This window comes from Phascolarctos cinereus, unplaced genomic scaffold (genome assembly GCF_003287225.1).
Source record: "Phascolarctos cinereus isolate Bilbo 61053 unplaced genomic scaffold, phaCin_HiC Scaffold_2;HRSCAF=192, whole genome shotgun sequence".
Lineage (NCBI taxonomy): Eukaryota > Metazoa > Chordata > Mammalia > Diprotodontia > Phascolarctidae > Phascolarctos > Phascolarctos cinereus.
In genome coordinates this window covers 295,332,062-295,356,871 of record NW_027555625.1, presented here as the reverse complement: position 1 = coordinate 295,356,871, position 24,810 = coordinate 295,332,062, and the positions used below count along the sequence as shown (strand labels likewise).

The following is a 24,810-nucleotide window of genomic DNA, read 5'->3' as shown; positions in this document are numbered from 1 at the left end:
GTTAATCCGAACATCTTGAACTGGCTGCCCCATAGACATCTTGAACTCGACATGTCCCAAGGTGAATTCATTATCTTTTCCCCCAAACTGTACCTTATTCTTAACTTCCCTGCTACTGACTAGGGCAACCCCCATCCTCCCAGTTACCCAGGATGGCAATCTAGATGTCATCCTTTACTTTTCACTTTCTGTTACTGCCCCTTTCCTCCGTCTAATTTTTACTAAGTCCTATTGATTCTAGTTTGCAGCATCTCTTGTATACACCCCCTTCTCTCTTCTATCACTGCTACCCCCCTGCTGCAGTCGCTCATTATCCTACGCCTAAACTATGGCAGTCATCTTTTGGTTGGCCCTCTGGCCTCACATCTCTCCCCCATTTTAGTCTTCCCTCCACTCAGATATCAAAGTGATCTTAAAGTACAGGTCTGTGTCATCCCCTCTGCCCCCCTACTCCTTATCAATAAACTCCAATGGCTCTCTATTACCTCCAAGATCAAATATGAAGTCATCTGTTCAGCTTTTAAATCCTTTCATAACCTGGCCTCTTCCTACGTTTCCAGTCCTCTTACACCTTACTCTTCTCCACCTGCTCTACTGTCCAGTGACACCAGCCTCCTGGCTGTTCCTGGTACATGACACTCCATCTCCTCACTCTAGGCCTTTTCACTGGCTTTTCCCTAGGCCTGGAATTCCTTCTCTCTCTTTCTACCTCCTTACTTCCTTCATGTCTCAGCTAAAATTCCACCCTCTGTAAGAAACTTTCCCCAATCACCCTCTGAGATTATCTCTAATTTATTCTGTAAAAATTTTGTTTGTATACAGTTGTTTGCATATTGCTTCCCTCATTAGATCGTGAGCTCCATGAGGGCCGGGACTATTTTTGCTTTTATTTGTACCCCCAGTGTTTACTACAGATTGGCACAGAGTAGGCACTTAATAAATGCTTGTGGACTTGACTTCATGCAGATGACTCCCAGATCTATGTATCTTACCCCATTCTCTCCTGAACCTCAGTCCTGAATCACTAACTCCTTAATAGACATTTCTGAATGGACATCCTAAGGGCTTCTCAATGTCAACATGTCCAAAATAAAAACTCATTTATCTTTTTTCCCCAAATCTTCCAATTTTCCTAACTTCCCTAATACTGTTGAGAGTATCATCTCCTAGCCACCCAGGGTCACAACCACAAAATCATCCTTAACTTTGTCCTCATGCTCATTCCTCACATCGAATCAGTTGCCATGTTTTGTCAATTCTACCACAATGTCTTGAATCAGTCCCCTTCTCTCCATTCACACAACCCCTTCAATTTAGGCCTTTACCTTTCACTTAGACTATAAAATAGCCTACTCATTGGCCCTGTCTCCAGTCTCTAAAGTATAGGTCTTATAGTCACTCTCGGCTCAAGAATTTGCCTCTAGGATAAAAGACAAAATCCTCTTTTAAAGGATTGCTTTAAAGGCAATTTGAGTGACCTATTATTGTTTCCCTAACTGGTTGATTTACATGAATTACAAAAAGCTCCTTCAAAATGAATTAAATATAGTGTCATGTGTTATCTTTTTTATATAAAGGCAAATCAGGCATCAGTCCCTTGGTAAGGAATGTGAAATCTTACAATGTCATTTCAATTAGAAAATTAGATTCAACTTTTATTATTTCAACTTCAGCTCTAATAATGTAACCTGCTGTTTGCATTGGTTTAGTTCAATTGCTCTAAAAGATTTTTACATTATTTTTTTTATTTTAAAAAGCTTATATATGTAAATATGTGTGTATATGTGTACACCTATATAAGCTTTTAAAAATATGCATGTATGTGTATATACACATATGTATGTATCCACACATATATACATATGTATATACATATATATACACCTGGAAAACAACTAGATGTCATCTGAAAACTGAGACCAGCACACTTTACATTCAGACTTTGTTACAAGAATCCCAAGAGATAGTAGGAGAGAAAAAAATAAAGGAGAAAATAGCAGTACAAACAAACTTATGGCCGGCACAAACTGTTGCATATTAACTTATCCTTGGTCTACTTAGGCTACATTTGGAGGATGGTGTTCTCTTCTAGAAACCACATTTTAGTAAGGATATTTGCCAGACAGGACGGTAAGGGAAACTAGAGAGCCTGTCATATAAGAAACAACCAAATGAAGCGGAGAAGACTAGAAAAGACATGATAGCTGTCTTCAACTAGAAGATAAGATTAAGAACAACAAATGAAATGACAGAGGAGATAGATATAGCATTTATTAAGTGCTTACTATGTGCCAGGCACTGAGCTAAGCACTGGGGGCAAAAATACAAGCAAAAAAAAAACCAGTCCTATCCTCAAGGAGTATACATTCTAATGGCAGAAGACAACATATGAAAGTAAGAAATATGGGGAAAAAGTAGATTTTGGTTTGATTTAAGGGAAAAGTTCCTAGCAATTGAAACTGTTCAAAAGTAGAATGATATCTTGGGGGGAGGGGTAGTGAATTTCCTCCACACTGGGAACCTTCAAACTGAGGCTGGGTGACCACTTGGCAGAGATGATTTTAGAGACATTTCTGCTTAGGAATGAGTTGGATTAAATTATCTCTGATGTCCCTTTCAACTCAAATTACATGATTCTATAATTCAAGGATATTTATGAGTCTGAAAGAAATTTCTCTAAATCCACTTCATTTTCAGTGTTATTCTTCAGAGACTTTGCAGTAATGTCTATTGAGGTCTCAGTTTGTACAAGAAAGGTCTCCCTCATACATAGGGTTCCTTTCCAGTATGAATTAATAACTTCCCAAATTAACTTAATTCATAGGGGTCTTCTCCAATATGAATTCTCTGATGTTTAGTAAGAGATGAGTTACGGCTGAAAGCTCTCCCACATTCATTACATTGATAGGGTTTCTCTCCTGTATGAATTCGCTGGTGTTGAGTAAGAGATGATCTGTCACTGAAAGCTTTCCCACATTCATTACACTGATAAGGTTTCTCTCCTGTATGAATTCTTAGATGCTGAGTAAGGTGTGTCCTCCAACTAAAGGCTTTCCCACATTCATTACATTCATAGGGTTTCTCTCCACTGTGAATTCTCTGATGTTGAATCAGGGATGACCTGTTGCTGAAGGCTTTTCCACATTCACTACATTGATAAGGTTTCTCTCCTGTATGAATTCTCTGATGTTGAGTAAGGGCTCTGTGCTGCCTGAAGGCTTTTCCACATTCACTACAATGATAGGGTTTCTCTCCTGAATGAACTCTCTGATGTTGAGTAAGGGCTGTTCTTCTGCTAAAGGCTTTTCCACATTCATTACAATGACAGGGTTTTTCTCCAGTATGAATTCTCTGATGTTGAGTAAGAGCTGTACTTCGGCTAAAGGCTTTTCCACATTCAATACATTCATAGGGTTTTTCTCCAGTATGAATTCTCCAATGTTTATTAAGTGATGAAGTGATGCTGAAGGCCTTCCCACATTCATTACATTTATAAGGTTTCTCACCAGTATGAATTCTCTGATGCCAAGTAAGGTGTGTGCGCTGGCTGAAAGTTTTCCCACATTCACTACACTCATAGGGTTTTTCTCCAGTATGGATTCTCCGATGTTGGGTAAGGTATGAAATCTGGCTAAAGGCCTTCTCACATTCACTACATTCATAGGGTTTCTCTCCAGTATGAATTCTCCGATGTTGGGTAAGGTATGAAATCTGACTGAAGGTTTTTCCACAATCATCACATTCATAGGGTTTCTTTCCTGCACATATTTGCTGATGCTTAACTAGGTCTAAATTATGTTTGAAGACCTTTCCACATGTATTACATTTATTGCATCTCCTTCCTATAGAACTTCTCTGTTGGGTAACAAATATTGATCTCAAACTAAGGCTTATTCCAAGTTCATTACATTCAGAATGGTTCTTACCACTGAAGTTTTTCTTGTGGGTGACTGACATTTGTTTTAACATTCTCTCCTTGATTCTTTGCTGCTTCCCTAACCGGCCATCACATTCCAAGGCCTCTCCAAATGTAGAACACCAAAGACCATCCCTTGGGAATCTTTTCATTATCACCTCCTGGGATAATTCTTTATCAGCAACATCCTCCTTTGGAGTTGATTCCTTGGTTTCAGGTCTAGTTTCCCAATCTGTAAGAAATAAAACATGAAACTGTCTCCTGTGTTGAGAGCAGGGAAAGTGCTATAGCACACTATGCATGGAACTGAGGAACTGAAGGCATGCATGGCTTTGAAAACTCTCAAATATGGCCTTCCAATCTGGGAAGAATAGAAAATAGAGTAAACAGTGAGGAAGGGCCACAAATAATTGTAGAAAGAGAAACAGTGAGGAAGGGACACAGATGATTAGGAGAGCTAATCTAGCATGAGACTTGAAGGCACAGAGAACAAATAGAGTTTATCAAAACATAATGGATGGGGCAGCTAAGTGGTGCAGTGGATAAGCACTGGCCCTAGAGTCAGGAGGACCTGAGTTCAAATATGGTCTCAGACTAGACACTTAACACTTACTAGCTGTGTGACTCTGGGCAAGTCACTTAACCCCAACTGCCTCACTGAAAAAAAAAACAAACCAAAAAATAAAATGGATGGCAAGAAGGGTAACTGGGAAAAAGGGCAAGTGGAGGGAATGTAGGAATGAGTTAGAACTAGGGGTTATAATCTGGTAATAGTACATTGGGCTTTATCATCTCATGCCTGAATTATTGTAATAACTAATAATAATAATTGTATTAACTAACCTATCTTCCTACAATCGTCTTTTGATTTTTTAATCCATCTGGTTCACTCCTACCAAAGAAATGTCTCACTAACAAATAATTTCACGTCTTTAAGAATACTCCTGAAGCCCAGGTTTTCTATACCCTTGGGTATCATGATTAGAGGAATTCTGCAGTTTCCTATTATCGTCTAGCTACAGTCACTTCTTGAAACCCACCTGCAGAAACCCAGGAACCTATATTCAACATGAAGTAAAAAAGAGCAAGAAGAAAAACCATCAATTACTCCAGAGTAGGATCATTTCTACATTCTAATCACTGGAGCTTATTTCTTGTCTTATTCTCCTGTATTTCCTAGATTACAAATCCTCATCTTGTTTGATGATCAAGACCTATTTTGCCTGATTACTGATAACAGAACTCCTACTCACTACTTTAACTTTCTGGTTCCCAGACCTTTAAATGTTCTATGTCAAGTACAGAGGCCTTAAAACCTGTATTCCTAATACTGAGCTCCTGCCCAAGCATCTCCTAATCCTGGTACCTACCTGACCATCAGTGCTCTAATACAGTAAAGCTGCAGCTATCATCACACAAGAGTATCAACCTCTCTGCTACTCTAAAATTGCCTCCACACCCCTAATATGACAATGTTACTCTTTTGTTGAAAAATCTTCCAATGCCTCCCCTATCCCCATAGGATAAAGTCTGTGATTTTTAGCCAGTTGATCAGATATCACCACAATTTGGTATGGTCTTACCTATTTAAACTTATATTCTACTTTAGTCCACCCAAGCTCCTGTCTCCCACATATGCCATACTCACTCAAAATTTCAAGCTTTGATCATGTTGTTCAATACACCTCAAAAGTCTCTTTGGTATCAAATCCTAAACATCCTCAAGGGACCAGTTTATATTCTACTTCTTTAAAAAAAAAGACTCCAAAGAAGAGTATGGCAGACACTATGCACAGACCAAAATCTTATACCATATACCAAAATAAAGTCAAAATGGGTTCACAATTTAGATATAAAGGCTAATACTACAAGCAAACTGGGAGAGCAAGGAATAGTTTACCTGTCAGATTTATGGAGAACAGAAGAATTTATGACCAAACAAGAGACAGAGAACACATTATGAAATGCAAAATGGATAATTTTTTAAAAAATTTAATCCAAACTTTTTTATTTTATATTTTAAAATTTTAATCTAAAGAGGCAATGTGGTATAGCATTTTTAAAAATTTCTGTTTTTAAATTTTTTTTTCCATATGCTTTTGAGTTGAAAATTTTTCTCCCTTTTCCTCCCCCCCACCCTCCCCAAGACGGCGCACAATCTGACATAAGCTTTACATTTACGTACCCATTAAACATATTTTCACATTAGTGAAGTTGTAAGTAAAAATTAAAACCAATAGGAGGAACCATCAGAAAGATGAAACAAAATTCAACAGAAGGTAAAAATAAGTGATAGCGATTCGACTTCCATAGTTCTTTCTTTGGATGTGGACAGCATTTTCCATCCTGAGGCCCCTGGAGATGTCTTAGATCCTTGTAATGCTGAGAAGGGTTCAGTTTAACATTCTTAGTCACTGCATAACGTGGCTGTTATTGTGTACAAAGTCCTCTTGGTTCTGCTCACTTCACTTAGCATCAGACCATATAAGTCTTTCCAGGTTTTTCTGAAGTCAGCCTGTTCATCATTTCTTATAGCACAATAGTATTCCATTACATTCATATACCACAACTTGCTCAGCCATTCCCCAATTGATGGGCATCCTCTCAGTTTCCAATTCTTTGCCACCACAAAAAGAGCTGCTATGAATATTTTTGTACATGTGGGTCCTTTTCCCACAAAATGGATAATTTTGATTACATTAAATTGAAAAGTTTTTGCACAAAGCCAATGCAACCAAGATTAGGAGGGAAGCAGAAAACTGGGAAAGAATTTTTACAACCAATGTCTCTGATAACAGCCTTATTTTTAAAATATATAGAGAACTGAGTCAAATTTATAAGAATACAAGTCATTCCCCAATTGATAAATGGTCAAAGGATATGAACAGGCAATTTTTAGATAAAGAAATTAAAGCCATCTATAGTCATATGAAAAAATACTCTAAATCACTATTGATTAGAGAAATGCAGATCAAAACACCTCTGAGGTACCACATCACATCTATCAGATTGGCCAACATGACAAAACAGGAAAATGACAAATGTTGGAGAAGATGTGGGAAAATTGGAACATTAATGCATTGTTGGTGGAGTTGTAAATTAATCCAACCATTTTGGGGAGCAATTTGGAACTATGCTCAAAGGGCTATAAAAATGTGCATAGCCTTTGACCCAGCAATAGCACTTCTAGGTCTGTATCCCAAAGAGATCATAAAAATGGGAAAAGGACCCACATATACCAAAATATTTATAGCAGCTCTTTTTGTGGTGGCAAAGAATTAGAAATTGAGGGGACGCCCATCAAGTGGGGAATGGCTGAACAAGTTGTGGTATATGAATGTAATGGAATACTATTGTGCTATAAGAAATGATGAGCAGGCAGATTTCAGAAAAACCTAGAAAGACTTGTATGGACTGATGTTGAGGGAAGTGAGCAGAACCAGGAGAATGTTGTACACAGGAACAGCCATGTTGTACAATGACTAACTTTAATAGACTTAGTTTTTCTCAGCAATACAAGGATCTAAGGCATCTCCAAAAGTTTCATGACACAAATGCCATCCACATCCAGAGAAAGAACTATGGAGTTGGAATGCAGATCGAAGCATACTATTTGCTCTTGTTTTTTTCTTTCTCTTCTGTTTTGTTGTTTCCTCCTTCTTATTGTTCCTCCTATTGGTTCTAATTCTTCTTTACAACATGACTAATGTGAAAATATGTTTAATAGGAATGTATATGTACAGCCTATATCAGATTGCACACTGTCTTAGGGAGGGAGGTGGGAAGAGAAGGGGAGAAAATTTACAACTCAAAAGCTTATGGAAGTGAATGTTGAAAACTAAAAATAAACTAATTTTTAAAAAAAGACTCTAAAGCCATTTGGCCCATACTGACATTCTTCTTTCACGGAATTTATACCTGATATCAGGTTTTTTAAAAAAAAATATAAGTGGCTTGTTCCCCACTATTAAGCTGTAAGCTTCATGGCATATTTATTCTTTTTATATCTCCTATACAGGGCTTACACATATTAAAGTATGAGCTTTGTACACAGTAGAGCCACAATCAATGCTTTTTGAATTTTATTCCTAAAGTATGTCTATACTATAACCTACTTTATCCATGTTATCTTGCATGGTTACTCATATGTTTTATGTTCAAATATGTAACATTTCATGTGGGGTCTACTTTGTCTTTCCTGTGTGCAAGTAAATACATCACTTACTTCTGCATCTTTCTCCACAGATATTCAATAAATGCTTTTGAGTGAATGAATAAATGAATAGAAAAATCATTTCCTTGTGACAATATCACAATCAAGGAGGCAGGGCAGTGGAGCTCTGAGAATAGGAAAGCAGCAGAAGCTACCAACAGCACTCATCATCATCATCATCATCATCATCATCATCATCATCATCATCATCATCATCACTGACCTTTATATAGCACTTTAAAATTTTCCATGCATTTCACACATTATCGAGTTGCAGCCTCTCAACAATCCTGTGAGGTAAGTACCATAGGTATTATTATCCTCATTTTATACATGAGGAAACTGAAGCTCAGAAAGATTAAGGCACTTATCCTTGGCCAAACAGCTATTGTGTAACAAGGGTGAGATTCAACCCCAGGTATTCCTGACAAGTCTGATATGCTATCTACTATACTAAGCTGCCTATCATAAGTCTATTTCTCTCTCTGAAAATGCCTGAAGGTAGCATACACAAGAAAGGAGAAACTAGCCCTCTGGTCTGGTGTTCCCAAATTGGTCTTAAAAAAGAAGGTAAGCAAAAAAACTGGATGAGACCTCTTCATGGCAGAGCATAGCTCTAGGCAGTCTGGTGACTTGGGTGGCTTTCCTTGTATCTGTATTTCCCTGGGAAAATCTTATGCACTGGGCTACAGTATTGCAAGCTGCCTGAAGTATATGACCTATGCCTAAAGACAGAGCAAGGATGACTTTGTATCATAAAGACATCAACAGCTTTATTTCTTATAACTCTATGTGACCCCTTCCCAATTATCTCAGGTCCACCTGTATCAAAAGTCACAGGACTTCAGTGGTCAACTGGAATCCTAGTGGCTCCATAGTAACTAACCACTCAACTGTTTACTAAGCATTTATTATTTAAGCAGTACTAGAGATAAAAGGGAAGAGTGAGAAAAAGGTTATTCCCTCCAAAGACCTTACTAGCTACATAAGAAGCCTTAACACATGTGAAAAATTGAAAATAAAAGTCCATATAAATAAATGGTAGATCTATGTGGCAAAGATTATATGTGCTTTAGAATTTCATAAAAAAAGACCAACATAACATGTAGTAATCAAGGAAGGTTTCCTGGAGGAGAGGAACTTCAGTGGACATTAAAGGCTTTGTGCCTAGGATTTAGTAGACAAAAAGAAAAGTGGAGGGTGTTTCAGACAGGGCAGAATATATTCAAAGCCACAGTTAGAGAAAAGGGCATCACCTATAAAAAATAGGAAGCAGAGTCTATTGGTTGAGAAATAGAGGGAGGAAGATTTAGATGTGATTTAGGAGGCAATCAGTAGTCATCAAACTCTGAGCAGCATCTTGACAGGGTAATGACTTTCTTATATTAATTTTGTTCATTTCAGCATCTGTTTCCTTAAAGATTAAAAACCATGGAACCTCAGAGATACCCAGGTAAGAATGTTATCCAATATTTCTGATTTCTTTAGGACACAGAGAAGGTATTTTCACCTCCCTTTTCTAGAAGTTCACAGAATCATAGGTTTAGAGCTAGAATGGACCTTATGGGCCACTGAATACAACTCCTACATTTTACAATTGAGGAAACTGGGGCACAGAAAAATTAAGGGACTTGCCCAGATCACACAGCTAATAAATGTTTGAAGATGGGATCTGAATCCAGGTCTTTCTGACTCCTAGTCTAGTATCCTATCCATTCTATCACATTGCTTCTCAGAAATGTCTTTTCTTTGTAGAGTCAACAGTGAACAGCTTCAATGTACTGGTCATTGGTAGATTAATTTAACAATCACATACAAGATGGATAATAGGGGAGAAAAAGCCTACCATTATGATGGCCAGGTGCAATTAACATTAACCATGGACTCATACAACTTAGAAATAGAAGAGAATTAAAAAATTTAACCCTTCATTTTTTGCATTAAAAAGCTGAAACTCTTAGGAGGGAAGTGAATTGCCCAGGGTCTCCTAGGATATAAACCTAGATCTTCTGACTTCAGATTCAGTGTTCTTTCCATCACACCACAAATCCAGCTTCAAGGTAATGTAGACCTGGCCTAGAATGTCAGATAATAAGGGCTGAGTCTTAAGAGATTTTAAAAGAACAAGACTTGATGATAGATTGGACATGAAGGAGATGGATTATTTAATATGACTATATAATTTCTAGATTAGGAGAGTAGTAGTACTACTATTGGCAAAAATGCAGGTTTTGATGAGGTATTTTGGATAAAATATGGTAAATTCAATTAAAAATATGTTGAGTTTGAAATGAACAGTGGGATATCCAAATAGATTATCACAGGGGCAGGTGAAAATGTGACTAGTATGTACATAACACATCTAAGTTGGAAGTATAGATTTGAGAGTCATAAGCATAAAAGGGATAGCTGAAATAATCACAATGATTAAGTTCTCCAAGGGACCGACTATAGAAAAGGAGGAATAGAGAGCTAAAGATACCACATCCTATAATAAAGGGGAAGAAGGAAGAAGAAAAGTCAGTGAAAAAGAGCAGCATAGTACAGCATCATATAAGCCAATGGAGGAAATTCAAGAATCAATATCAAATATAAGTCATCACTATCAGATACAATGAAGGTGAAGAAGATGGAGACTAAAAAAAGGCCATTAGAAAAGTGTGAGATATGTGTGTGGGGCTGGTGTATACAAATGAAGCAATGGAGGGAGAATAGACACTAGATTACAGTTAAGTGGTCTCTAAGTCTTAAAATGCTGTAATTGCAAATCAAAATGGAAACTGAGGTAGTAGGTATTAATAACAAATTTGAAGAATAAAAATACAGGGAGTCTATGAATAGGAAAGACTAATGATGTTAGAAAGAGAATTATAGGATCTAGGTCCTAGAAGATGCTGTAATGGACAAAATCCAGAGTCTGAGGGGAGTTTAGCTTTATTTAACAAGGACAACTCTTCTTCCATGATTGGAGCATAGAGAAAATTTAGGAGACATATGGAAACTGACTTCAAATGTTTGAAGGGCTGGCATGCAGAAGAATTTGTAGGATTATTCTACTTTACTACAAAGATCAGAAGTGGGACCAATTAGTGGAAGTTGCAGGAAATCAGGAAGTTCATGCAAAGAAATTCACTCAATATAAGGAATATTTTTCTAAAAATTAGAGTTGACCCAAAATAGAACAAGCTATCTTGTTGCCACCAGAAATGTCCTAGTAGAGGCTGGATAGCTAGCTATCTTTAAGGGATGTTATAGGAGAAAAATCCTGTATAAAGTAGGATATTAGATGATATCTAGGTCTCTTCTATGATATAGCAAGGTGAAATCAGGGTAGGTATCCAAGGTAGCTTTTGTCAAATGGCCCCAGTCTTATCTACAGGTATTGGGATTTTTGTGGAGGGCCACCCACGTTACCCAAAACTCACCCCGTCATGACTCTTACTTACAGTGACTCCTATTTGCCTTGCTTTCATCACTCACCTGGGAAGTTCCCTCTTGGGATTTTTCTCTCCATCATCCAAGGTTCTTTTCTTTGCTCCAACTGGGAGATCAAATGTGGTTTGGAAACTTGATGCCCTGCTCATGGGTAAAGACAAAGGACTTGGGTGTTTGTGCTAGGGACAAAGAACAATCCTAGAATTCAGTCCCAGTGACTTGCTCTTCAAGACCTCTGAAGGGTGAGAAAGGTGCAGCATAACGAGCAGCACGTTGAAGCTGCCCATTTCTAATGCTATGAATTATAGCTCTTCCACTTGGAAAGAGGGAGCCAGGACACCCTGTTTCTCTGAACCCTGAAGCCCAAACTCTGCTAACACTTCAGAGGCCCCATAGCATTTAACAATTGAGGAAACAAAGATCCTCCAAAGGGCAGATTCTGAATCATACAGGGAAGCCACCCTTACCCAATGAGACCAGGTTTCTATAGTTTTCCAGCATTACTTCCCTGTACAGGTCCCTCTGAGCAGGGTACAGCTGCCCCCATTCTTCCGGGGTGAAGTCCACAGCCACATCCTTGAACGTCAATGACTCCTGAAATTCCAAAGACATTCCTGCTAAACCTAGAACCATCAGCAATGTGGCTTTGGGGAAAGCTGGGAGCATTAGAGGATGAGGGCAGGCTTTATAGGAAGTGGTCTTAGTAAGGATATATAAACCAATATGAATTAATAAAATCCAAATCATTTTATGCTAAATTAATTTATTTTTAAAATAGGGTTATTAGACTGGTAGATTGAGTGAGTACCATAAGGATAACATATACCTCAATTTCAGCAAGGCCTTTCTCAGTCTGTCATTATATTACTGAAGACAAGATGGAAAGATGCAGATTGGATGATAGTACAGTTAGGTGTATTCAAAACTAGTTGAATTTGGACCCTAAAAGTAGTAGTTAATGAGTTGATATCAAGCTGGAAGGAAATCTCCAGGGCAGTACTGCTGTACACATTCTTGGATCTGTTCTGTTCAACATTTTTACCAATAACTTCAATGAAGACAGAGATAGAATGTTTATCATATTTGCAGATGACATGAAGCTGGGAACTAATATGTTAGAAGTAAAAATAGGGATTTGAGAGATTTTGATGGGCTGAACAAATGGGCCAAATAGGGATGAATAATATTCTTTCAAAAATCAACTATATGTATAATTATGAGAATATGGCCTGATAAAATTCATCTTAAAAAAGACCTAGGGATTTTATCGGACTGCAAGTCAAGTATGAGTCAACAGTACAACACAGAAAATCAAAAAAGCTAACGCAAATTTGGTCTGTATTAATGGTGGTGTAGGGCACGGAACAAAGGTGGTAATAGTCTCACTGGTAATATACATATGGAGTGTTATATTCAGATCCAGGTGTAATTAATATTCTGGAAGATATTAACATAGTGGAGTACATTCAGGGGAAGGGAATCAGGATCTGTAGAAGGATATGGGAATGTTTAATATCAGTCAATTGCCAAGTTGTTATCAATTTCATCTTCTCAACATCTCTCATATTCATCTCTGTCTCTTTTCACCACAATCACCCTAGTTCAGGCCTTTAACCCCCGCTGCCTAAACTGCTGCAATAGAATCTTAGCAGGAGTCCCTACATCCAGTCTCTTCCCTCTGCAATTCACATCCACACAGTTGCCAAATTGACATTCCTAAAGCACAGGTGTAACCATGTCAACTTCTCTAATAGAGAAACTTCACTGGTTTATTCTTAAAAATAAAATACAAACTTTTCTGTGTGTATCCTTTAGAATAAAGTCTCCAGCCTCTTTTACAGGCTGATTATACATGACTTCTCTTCACACACTTTATGCTCCAGCCGCACTGGCCTACTTGCTCTTGTCCCTACTTGATGCTCCATATCCCACCTCTGTGACTTTACACAAGCAGTCCTACGTGCCTACAATGCTGTCTCCTCATCTCTGCTTCTTGGAAACTCCAGCTCCCTTCCAGGCTCAGTTCAAGTGCCACCTCATTGAAGAGGCCTTTCCTAATTCCCCTAATTATTAGTACTCCCCTATCACCATATATTTATTTTCTATATATTCTGTATTGACTTATTTGTGAATGTTGTATTATCCTCTTAGAATGTAAGCTTCTTGAGAACGGGGACTTATTTTTGTGACTACCTCTAACATCTAGTATAGTGCCTGGAATGGAAAGCACTTAGTAAATGCTTGTTGACCAGTAGCATGGGAATATCTCAAAGGTTTTCATGTGGAAGACATATTAGATTCACTCTACTTGTCCTAGAAGGTCATAAGTAGGATCAATGGGTGGATTTCTTCCTAATAGAAGAAAAAACTCTCTAATAATTAGAGCTGCCCAAAAGTAAAATGGGCTTATGAGGAGAAGTGGGTTCCTCATCACTGTAGGTCTTCTAGAAAAAGTGAGATGCCCACAGGGGGAATGGTGAATAGAAGTTTAATGTTTCAAAGAGGGTTTGTCTCAGATGACCTTAGATGTCCCTTGAAACTTTGAGATACTATAAACATATAGGATGCTAAGCAAAAATTGTTTTTTACTATGTAATTAGTATTTTAAAAGTATGAAAGGGGCAGTTAGGTGGCACAGTGAATACAGCACCAGCCCTGAAGTCAGGAGAACCTGAGTTCAAATCCGGCCTCAGACCAAATACTTGACACTTACTAGCTGTGTGACCCTGGGCAAGTCGCTTAACCCCAGTTGCCAAAAAAAAAAAATGTATGAAACATGGTTTTTGCCATTAAGGATCATACACCTTTTGTTAAGAATGTAGACACACACATGACATGAGAGAACAATCAGTTTTTATTCAACTTTTCAATTATTTATTACAGATACACCTTCTATGCCTAGTTAGATAAGCAACTGATAAGAACACCGAACAGCATATGGCCAAGAATAGATCCCTAGGACACTCAACACCTACTTCCAAGATGACACTGACCAATTTGGATCATTTGACCAAATTCAAATCTATCTGAGCTATTAACTACCTAGCCTACATCTCAGAGCCCACATCCCTCCATTCTGTCTATAAGGAGAACATGAGAGGCTATTCCAAATGTTTTACTGAACATGACCTGATTTATTTAATCTAAGTTTTGAAACTCTGATGGATTTGTAATAAGTGTTGATGTTGATGTCCCTTCTTCTAGTGCAATATGCAACCTAAATATGCCTTCCCAATCTATACAGTATAAGTCTATGTCCTGTCATAAATCATCCATGTGAAGATCCATCCAATGTACCAGAGGAGTTCCTTTGGGTCTTTTGTTATTTCGTGGATTCCAGTACAACATTTGGGCCATTCACCTATTTTCCCTTGCTCTTGCTACATGACCAGCCTTTTGCCTTCTGTCATGAGAATTTTGTCTCTTACGCAATATCTTGAATGTAGTCATTAGCAAAGTGATACAGCTATTTAAGGTGACCCTACGTTTCTCTATTTTCCTTTGGGTCACCCACAAATTTGATTGTTTGAAGATGATAGTATTTAATGATTCATAGTCACGTAGCATTGTTGGGAAAATATTGGCACTGAAAAGACATGCTGGTGAGCATCTTAAGGTTTTTGAAAGCTTTGTGTAATTTCTAAGTGCAACTTATCCAATTCTCCTATTCAGGTTCAATTCTGGACCCATTTCATGTCTAGTTATAGCACTTGTGCAAAATATATATGCTGATACAATAACTGAATGGGCTGTCCATCCATATATAATCTGGGTGATATGCATTCTTTATCAAGAATGGTGTATTATTAGTTAAGATCTTATGAGAGGACAGGCATTTCTCTGAAGAGAGCCTGAAGTGTTTCAGAGCTTGCTACAATCAGCAAACACACAAAAGTACCCAACCAGTCTGTAAGATATCTAGCTTTCCTATGAATTTTGTGGAGGAGATCCTCCATAATAGTTACAGGCACATATTATCCTGTTTTATTGTCTCAATATTGAGTTTGAGAGAATTATTACATAAAATTATCACTGGATTTATCTCTTAAGAAATCTTGTTATGATCTTACATGTAATAGAATGCATAAGTTTTTTAAATACAACAAAAAATGACCGATGATTCTAAATCCAGAGGTATGTGAGGATATCCATCTCCACTAAGATAAGAGCACATTTTCAATGAACTCTTGTTTCATTGAAACAAAAAAATAGTTTTAAAAGGTTTTTTTAAAAATAGACTTGAATATTTAATAGTTCTAATGGAAATCCCCAATACTTAAGAGATAGAAAAGTTGGGGAATTTTCAAGCAAAAAAAATATTTTTATGCATGAAATATAAGTCTCTGTCTTTTGTCTCAAAAATGAAATTTTGTACAACACAGATCACTCAAGAATTTGAAATTTTTCTCAACTTTTTAGTCTTGCTTTAAGAATAAAATAGGTTGGAAATTCAGATTTTTGGTGAACGGGGGTTGAAATATGCATCTTTTTAAAGATTCAACCTTAGAACGCCATTATGAGAGTTCACAATTCAATTTTTTTAAAGTGATATCACATAATTTTATTTATTCAACAAGTACTACTTTAGATTTTAGGTCTCTTACATCTTTAAAATCTTATAACTCTACTGTTGATCACATACTCAGTGGAAAATATTATGTTAGCTGATGAGGGTGATACAAAAAGCATGGCTCCAACCTTCCAAGAGTTTACAATCTGTTGTTGTTTGTTATTATTCAGTCATTTTCAGCCATGTCTGACTCTTTGTGACCCCATTTGGGTTTTCTTGACAAAGATCCTGGAATGGTTTGCTATTTCCTTTTCCAGCTAATTTTACAGATGAGAAAACTGAGGCAAACAAGGGTAAGTGACTTGCCCAAGGTCACAAGCTAGTAAGTGTCTAAGGCCAGATTTGAATTCAGGAAGATGAGTTCTCCTATCATCTAGAGGACTTAAAATGATTTTTTAAAAAAGGATTTTCCTGTAAGCCAGTACAAATATACCATAATTTCTGAACAATTAAAAAAAAATCCTAGACACTATTATCACAAATTTCCACAGCTTCTGGATACCAGCAACTACAATTCAAGGTTAGTTATTATTCACAATTAATTTTGTCATTTGAATTGAAGGAAAGAAAAAAACATTCTTTCCAACAATCAGATGGCTGCAGCATAGAGTAAAGAATGCTACACTAGCAGTCCAATGATCTTGGTTTTAACCTTGACTCTCCCCTGAACTAGCCATGGAACCCAGAATAAGTCACTTTTCCTTCCACAGGTCTCAATTTAAGTCTTTGCAATGTAAGTGGTTTGGGCCAAATGACCCAGCATCTGTTCTAGTTCCAAATTCTAAGCTAAGGATAACAAAATAAAGCTGAAATTCACTGTAATTTATGAAAATGGCCAAAAGATTTGGATTGATAATGTGGGTTTTTAAAATCATGTGACCATTTAACAAATATTTATTAAGCATCCACTATGTGCATAATACTTTGCAAAGTATTATGTGAGGCACTGCGGATAGATACATACATGCACGTGCGCGCACGCACACACACCTCTGCCCTCAAGAAGCTTATATTCCATCTGTGCAATCCAACAGTACACAATTAAGTAAATACAAGATAATGTAGTGAGGGAGAGAACATTAACTGGGGGAGAAGGGAGCACAGTGAAGGGAAAAGTGGATGTGGTTAGCAAAAAAAGGAGATGTGATTTGCATAAGAGTTGGCACCTGAGCTGGGGACTGAAGCTAAAGATGTTAAAAGGCAGAGGTGAGGAAGGAGCGCATTACATAAATGGAAGACAGCCTTGCAAAGGTGCAGAGAAAGGAGATAGAATGCTTCTTGGCTAGTTTGGTGGGAACACAAAGTATGTGAAGGAGAATAACATAAACGTGGAAAGGCAGATTAGAATCAGACTGTGGAGGGTAAATGCCAGCACCTGGTGGGGAGCTGGGTGGTGGTGACACCTTTCTATCCCCTAGCCAATAAGAAGCCAAGGAAATGATGTGATCAACTAACTCTGTGATATAGGAAAATTAAGTTACCGCAATAATCCAGGCAAGAGGTGATAACGATCTTAATTAAGGCAGTAACCAGTATGAAGGGAGAGATGGGGATGGATAAGAGAGATGGGCACAGAGAATTGAAGACTTGGCAACTGATTGGATGGGGGGGTGGGAGGGGGGCGGGGTGAAGAAGACAAGGATGACACTAAGGTTGCAGACCATAAGGTAAAGATAAGTTCTAATGATAAGTTGACACTTAACTATCAGTATAGCTCTGTTTATGTGGAATGTAAAGGACTTAGCAATTAGGAAAATTACAAATGGAGTTGTAACTTAGCTTTATTAATATGTAATTTATCTCATCAAACAACAAAAGGAGCTCCTGGAATCAGAAGACCTGGGTGCATCTAACTGACATATATTGGGTATGGACAAGTTTCCTCTCCAAGCCTCAATTTCTTCATTTGTAAAATGGGAATAATAATACACTATTTCACAGGGTTGTAAGGAATAAGCTCTACCATTAACACATGACCTTATCACTTCATCTCTTTTGGCCTCAGTGTCCTTATCAATAAAATAAGGGCTATGGACTAGAGGATGTCTGAGGTGCCTTCCAATTCTAATGTCCTATGATTCTGAGTTCTGGGTCAGCAATAAAATCCCTAATTTTAACACTACACTTACAGGAATATTATGATCTACTTTATAGTGATCATTTTACAAAGTCATTTCCAAAAGCACAACTTAACAAAACACAGGAAAGTACAGACTATCTATATATATACAGAGACATTCATACATATATGCCTGTATATGTACAACATGCACTATATAAAACATACACATGCATACACACATATATGTGTTGTATATATACAACACACATATCTGTATATGCATATAAACTGTCCTCTCTTTGTTGCCTCAAATATTATGCTACACCTATAGATGTATTTGTGTGGCTATATACGTATGTATGTATGTATGTGTGTGTGTGTGTGTGTGTGTGTGTGTTTTGTGTATAAGTCATCTTTGCCTCTTCTCTCCATGTCAGCCCCTACACCCAATTCATTGCCAAATCTTGGAAATTTTACCTCCACATCTCCCCTATCCATCTCCCTTCACTCACACCACCAATATTCTAGTTCAGATCCTCAGCTTCTCCTGCCCAGATGATTTTAAAAGCTCCATAACTGGCCTCTCTACCTTGAGTCTTTCCCCTCTCCAAACCACATTTCACAAAGCAGTCAAAGTTAATTGTCCTAAGGCACAGATGTGGCCATGTCAGCTTCATACAGTGGAGCAGGCAACATGCTTTAGAAGAGTGCAGCACCTATAGTCAGGAAGACTTAAGACTCAAATCTCATCACTTACACTAGTTGTGTTAGAGGTCATGGGCAAGTCATATACTTTTGAGTCTCAATTTCCCCATTTATAAAAGTGGGGTAATAATACTCTTACCCATTTCACAAGATTGTTGAGGCTCAATGAGATAATGTATATAAAATGCTTTGCCAACATTAAAGTACTATGTTAATGTTAATGCTTGCACAGGACTCTAATCGTAAATCAGATGTGCATTTACAATAATGTGTCACATTAGAATACTTGATTATTTGGCCTTTGAGTTCTATGACCCACACAAGAAACCTAGATAAATGAAAATGAAATCCCTACTTTCGGCACTTGTTCTAAACTATGATAGTGGGGGTGGTAGTGAGTATTGGTGACATCACTCCCCTACTCAAAAATTATCAGCGGCTCCCTATTGGCTCCTAGATAAAAATCAAGTCCTTGATCTAGCATTTAAAGCCCTCCACAATCTGGCTCTGACTTGTCCACCTTCATTTTACATTATTCCCCTTGCTGCATTCCAAACTAGATTGTAAGTTTCCCCAATCTTACTTCCTCATTTTTAAGACTTCACTTACCTCCATATATCAGTGCAGGCTGCTCCCCATGCCTGGAAGTACTCTCTCCCTCCTCTCTGTCTTTTAAAATCCTTATCTTTATTCAAAGGCTTAGTTCAGTAGTCCCCTCCTTCATGAAGCAAGCCTCCGCCAGCCAAATGAAAGTGTTCTCCATCTCCCTTAATTTTCTTAGGCTATTTTGGATCTCTCCTCTGCACTTGTCTCTATCTTGTATTATAATTAGCTATGTACACCATCCTTTACTTTCCCCAGGCATAACACTGGAAGTTACTTAAGCTTTAGTGCCATTTTATGTCTATAGACCTAACATTGAAGACAGTAGCCACCTGCTGAACTGAACAGTAGCCTGCTGAACTGAATTTAATATTGATGAATGTAATAATAATTATATTAATACTTCCGCATCTACATTGTGCTTTACAAGGCTCACATAACACTTTTCCCACAATAGTTCTCTGAGGTAAACAGTATATGTATTATTTATTATCTCCATTTAACAGAGAAGAAACTTAAAGTTCAGAGAAGTTATATGACTTGCCCATGGCCCAACAGACAGTATGTGTCAAGGTCTTCTGACTCTAAGTCCAGTGACTTTCTATTATAACTAGAACTAATTGCCAGAACACAACAGTTAAGATTGACTAGATTACTTCATGAAAATGTAGGTTTTGCAACCTTTTTTCTCCCCAAGTCTCTATAAACTAGATACCTGGCATTCAAGGCCCTCCATAATAAAACTCTACCCTACATATTCAATCCATCTTCCACTGCTCTCTACCATGATCCTTCCACTTTGGCCAGGCCAATGTAGCCGGTCCCTACTCTGCCTCTGGGCCTTTGTTCATGATGGTCTTGTTTATGGAAATGCCCTCTCCAGTCCTTTCCAATTATACAAAATCTATCTAATCTCAGGGCCAGCTCAAATCCCAATTCCGATAGAAAATCTTCTTTTGCCATTCTGGCCCATATTGATCTGAATTCCTTTATCTATTGTCTATGCCATTAATTTTGGCATTTACCTGTATATTTATGTTTTTATTTATAATAAAAATAATTATTTTGTGTGTGTCTTTTTTCCCTACGGAGCTTCAGCTAGTTAAAAGAATACCAGATAAAGAGTCAAAAGTCCCAGGTTCTAATCAAGTTCAATTAACTATCTCTCAGTCTAGTATTGGGTAAACCACATAAATTCCCTTGGTCTCTCAAGAGTAGTATGGGCCTTAAAAATCATCTAGTTTAATTCCTTTATTTTTACAGATAAGGAAATTAAGAGTCTAAGAGAAAGTAAGCTTCTTGAGAGTGAAGACTGTCATGTCATATATTTGTTCTATTAACAGGCTCGTGAACATACTATAGTATAGTAGCTCTGAACCGCCTATTTAATAGGTTGAATGGATGCTGGGCAAAGAGAACAAGAATACTGAGGTGGACACTGAGAAAGGCAAATCGAGAACATTCAAATACTAAAAACTCCTCTAAAAAGAACTGGAGCTCATGTCCTTGGGCAGAAAAGCAGAAGGATGAGAGAGGAAATGTATTTAGCCTCTGACACCTGAGCTGGCATTTCAAAAGAGAGAAGCAACCCCAACTCACCTGGGATTTGGCTGTCAGGAGCCCAGAGTTAATTCTCTCTTCCTCCATGCTCCCCTCTTGGGGAAGGGCAGAGTCCTGAGAAAGCAGAGCTGGGGAAGAGAAAGGAGCCATGAGGGAAACCCTCCTGCTTTGTGGTTCCCAGACTCATCAGACCACATGCTAGACTAACATGCCAGTTGGATGTGATTCCCCACATTCCTTATGGAGGAAGGAGAACCAAGGCAGACCATGAGTTAACCCCATTCCCAATGAGAGAACCACAGGCATTGCCATATTGGACCCAGAGTCTATCTTTGTGTTCCTAATAGTTTCAAGGTGTAATGGCCTAATGGCTACAGCCCGAGTGAAAGTACACTTTCAAAGACAGCCAGACAAATAAAGGTGTAGTTCTGAAAGCTTTTATTAATGTGAAGCTCATCAAAACATTCTGCTGCGTCTTTCCCCCAATTCACAATCTTCAGCTTCATAGATATAAAACATGAGGTTTCCAATCAGGGAGAAATATCACTTACTGAAATAAACACAGAACCAAAGTCAGAAGGCCTGGATTTAAGTCCTGGTTCTCCCACTAATTATGAAATTGCAGGTAATTTACTGGACCTATCTGAGTCTCAGTTTCCAAACTTGTAAAACAGGAAAGATGATAATATCTACCTTACCTGACTTACAGGGTCCTTGGGAGGACCAAATGAGATAACTAATGAGAAAACTTTCTGAGAAGTAAAAAGCTAAACGTACTGACTATTTGATATTTGGCTAGGATGACAGAAGCTTTCGGAGAAAATGGCTTAAAAGAAGGTATGACTGGATAATCCTTCTCCTCTCCCTCTACTCTTTCTCCACCAGATTACCACCAAGAGCAGCTAATGGTGAATGTTGGGAAGAACCTTGGCTTGAGGGGACATGCTACAAAGCAGAGCAAAGATGTGGCTGAAGGATAACATAAGGGGCCCATATTGAGATTCCAAACATTCTTACTCACTGAGCTCACCATACCACAGGGCCAGAGAGATCTACCTATTCTCTAATCCAAGAATACTCAATGGGAAAGTATCTTTGAAGTATTGCAATGTTCATGTTTGCTGATGTTGGTCAGTTCATAACAAAAAAAAAATGAAAGAAAAGGATCTTTGTACTCTTTAAAAAGCATAATATATATCATAGTACGGTAATAACAACCTGACAACACTGGTCATGACTTTAACATAATTATAATTATTGATATGTAATAGGTTCCTCCTCTTTCTAATGAAACCTGACCCATTAACTAATTAAAAATATATTGTCTCTAATAACCAACCTTAGCTCAAAAGAGAGGTAAAAGAATGTACCTTCTCCCTACTTCTTTGCAAAAGTGGAGGCCTAAGGGTATTGAACACTGTGTACATGAGACTTTTTCAATTTGGTGGTCAGTTTTCCTGAACTTCCTTTTTCTTCTTTATGGCGCTCTGGGAGTAGGAAGGGGAAAGAATATATTGGGAATTGTAGGTGATATAAAAACAATTTATATGTGTGTGTATATGTGCATATATATATAATTCTCATCACCTGAGATCCATGCACCAAATTCAGACCCTCCCTGTAGCGAAGGAGGAAACGCAAGAGGGAATAGAGAGGGAACACTTAAAGTTTACAAAGGGGAAATGTGCAGCAAGGTTCCCCACACAGGATTTAAGATAAAGAGGAACCAGGGTCAGATGCCCTGCAAGAGCTAGCTAAACATAATAGCTTCTGCTGACCAAAGAATCTGTTCTGGGAAAGACTTGAACATTATTCAGATAATTGAATACTAGAAACTTTCTATTAGAGTCAAGTTTTCCTTGTGTTTTCTCTTAGGTTCTCAGTAAAAGTTCTTTGTGGAAAAACTGCAAATTGATCTAAGAGGAAACAGAATTGTTCTCTATTTGAGACAGAATAGGAAGGTGAATCCTCATGACTCCAGATATTAAGGTGATGATAACTGTGGGACCAAACAAGTTCAGAGCCTTTGGACTTGGAAAGATAAGAATCTCTATGTGTGTACTGGGCCAGCAGAAAGGGGCACAGTAGGGGAAAAAAAGTTAAACAAAGTTGGGATAATCCTTAAATGTTGATAACTTCCCTCCTGGCCTATTCCCAAATTCACACACCTTCTTTTGAGTTACATTCTCCTCTTCCCATCCTGGGGTACCTGTCACCTTCCCTCCCCTTCTGTAATTCTCACCTCTCTCCCCAAGCATTTGGGTCAGATCTTCCACGGTCAGCCACTTCTCAATGGCTTCTGGGTGTTCTGCTGTCACCCAATTGCTATCTAACCAGGCAGGTGGGTCAGAATATTGCTGAAGCACCAGCAGCTCCAGGACCTGCTCCTTTCTGCCCCAAAGCTCTAGTCAAAGATCTCAAGTCAGATGTGGCATCTTCCTCCACATTCACCTTCTTGCAGAGCTTGGACCTTCCTTCACTGTGGGGCTCTCTGATCTGTCTCCCCAGGAATGAGTCCTCCCTCTGTTGCCCCTGTAGCTACCCAGGGCCGATTAGCAGAGTCGGGAAGGAGTCAGCAGGAGGGGCCCAGCAGCCTCAGTCAGAGCAGGCCCTCAGAGACCTGCGGAGATGGCCAGACACCCTGGATATACAAAACGGACACAAGGTGAGTTTCAGTCACTCATTCATTCGGTCAAAGAGCATTTATTAAGTGCCTACGATAAAAGCTGAAACAGTCCCTGCCCTCAAGGAGCTCACACTCTACAGGCAGCACGCGGTGTTGTGGTCAGACAGGGTAAGCAAAGCTGCTGGAAGCGGCCAGACGTCCACACGGCGCGGCCACAGGCCCCGGCACCCCCAGGGCAGGCCCAGCCGCGCACATCCAGGGCCCAAGCGGTCACGCCCAGGGAACACAAGCCGTTTTCTTCCCCTCCCGGACCTGCTCCTATTAGGGCGAGAGCGCGAGTGGGTATCGGGGACGGACGCTCGGTCACTAAATACCTGGTCACCGGATGCGGGGCCTAGACTGACACAGACGCGACTCGGCGACAATCATCTTTTCCAGTCATGGCGGTGAGCATGCGCACGCATCTAGAGGCGAGAGCCTGCGGCACAGCTGCGCAGAGAGGCCTAGGGACTACAATTCCCAGAATGCTAAGGGCTGAGGGCTTTCCCCTCTTCCTCTCGTCACCCCTTCCCCAGCTCCGAACCGCTATAGAGGTTCTCATTTGCAAAATGGTTCTAGAACTGACATTTAATCCCTGCCCAGCATCTAGGCTCTGGTCTCCATTGGCTAGGTTAGAGAAGAGGGGAAGTGGTGCAACTTCTCTGCCGTTCAAAAGTCCACCATCACAGTCTGTTTCCATAGGAACTGCTCATTTTTTTTCTCCCCCGCCCCTCACCTGTCCTGAGACCTGAAAGACATTTTCTTTGGATGCTCCCTCTAAACTGAGGGGTCCGTTTCTGACGGAGGAGCTTCTACTTAGGTTTACCCTAAGGGAACACTGAAGGGGGAGGAGCCAATGGAGGGCGGGGCTATTGTCAGGGACTTTAGAGGAGTGGGGCTTGCTAGCGTTTCTTTCTCAGGGTCCCGCACAGCGCCCTGGTTTGCTAATGAAGTGAGGAACGGGGCAAAGGAGAAAATGAAAGGGCAGGTGAGGTTGGTTTATCTCCAGCCTCAGAAACATTCAGCAGGCAGTACTGTGGGGGGAGAAGAAGGGGGCAATGGGAGGTCGGATGTGAGTATA

At 39.0% G+C, this 24,810-nt stretch overlaps 1 protein-coding gene across 1 annotated transcript; it reads right to left on the bottom strand.

The window, feature by feature from the left end:
* Window positions 1–2,256: 2,256 nt before the first annotated feature.
* On the bottom strand, window positions 2,257–24,166 carry LOC110207373 (uncharacterized). Its single transcript, XM_020984980.2, has 6 exons — window positions 24,065–24,166; window positions 23,307–23,705; window positions 21,104–21,192; window positions 12,032–12,158; window positions 11,610–11,705; window positions 2,257–4,148 (listed from the first exon to the last, which is right to left on the bottom strand). Exons 2-6 carry the CDS (start codon window positions 23,320–23,322, stop codon window positions 2,809–2,811), a joined length of 1,668 nt encoding a protein of 555 aa, XP_020840639.1. The 5' UTR covers window positions 23,323–23,705; window positions 24,065–24,166; the 3' UTR covers window positions 2,257–2,808.
* Between the last annotated feature and the right edge of the window lie 644 nt (window positions 24,167–24,810).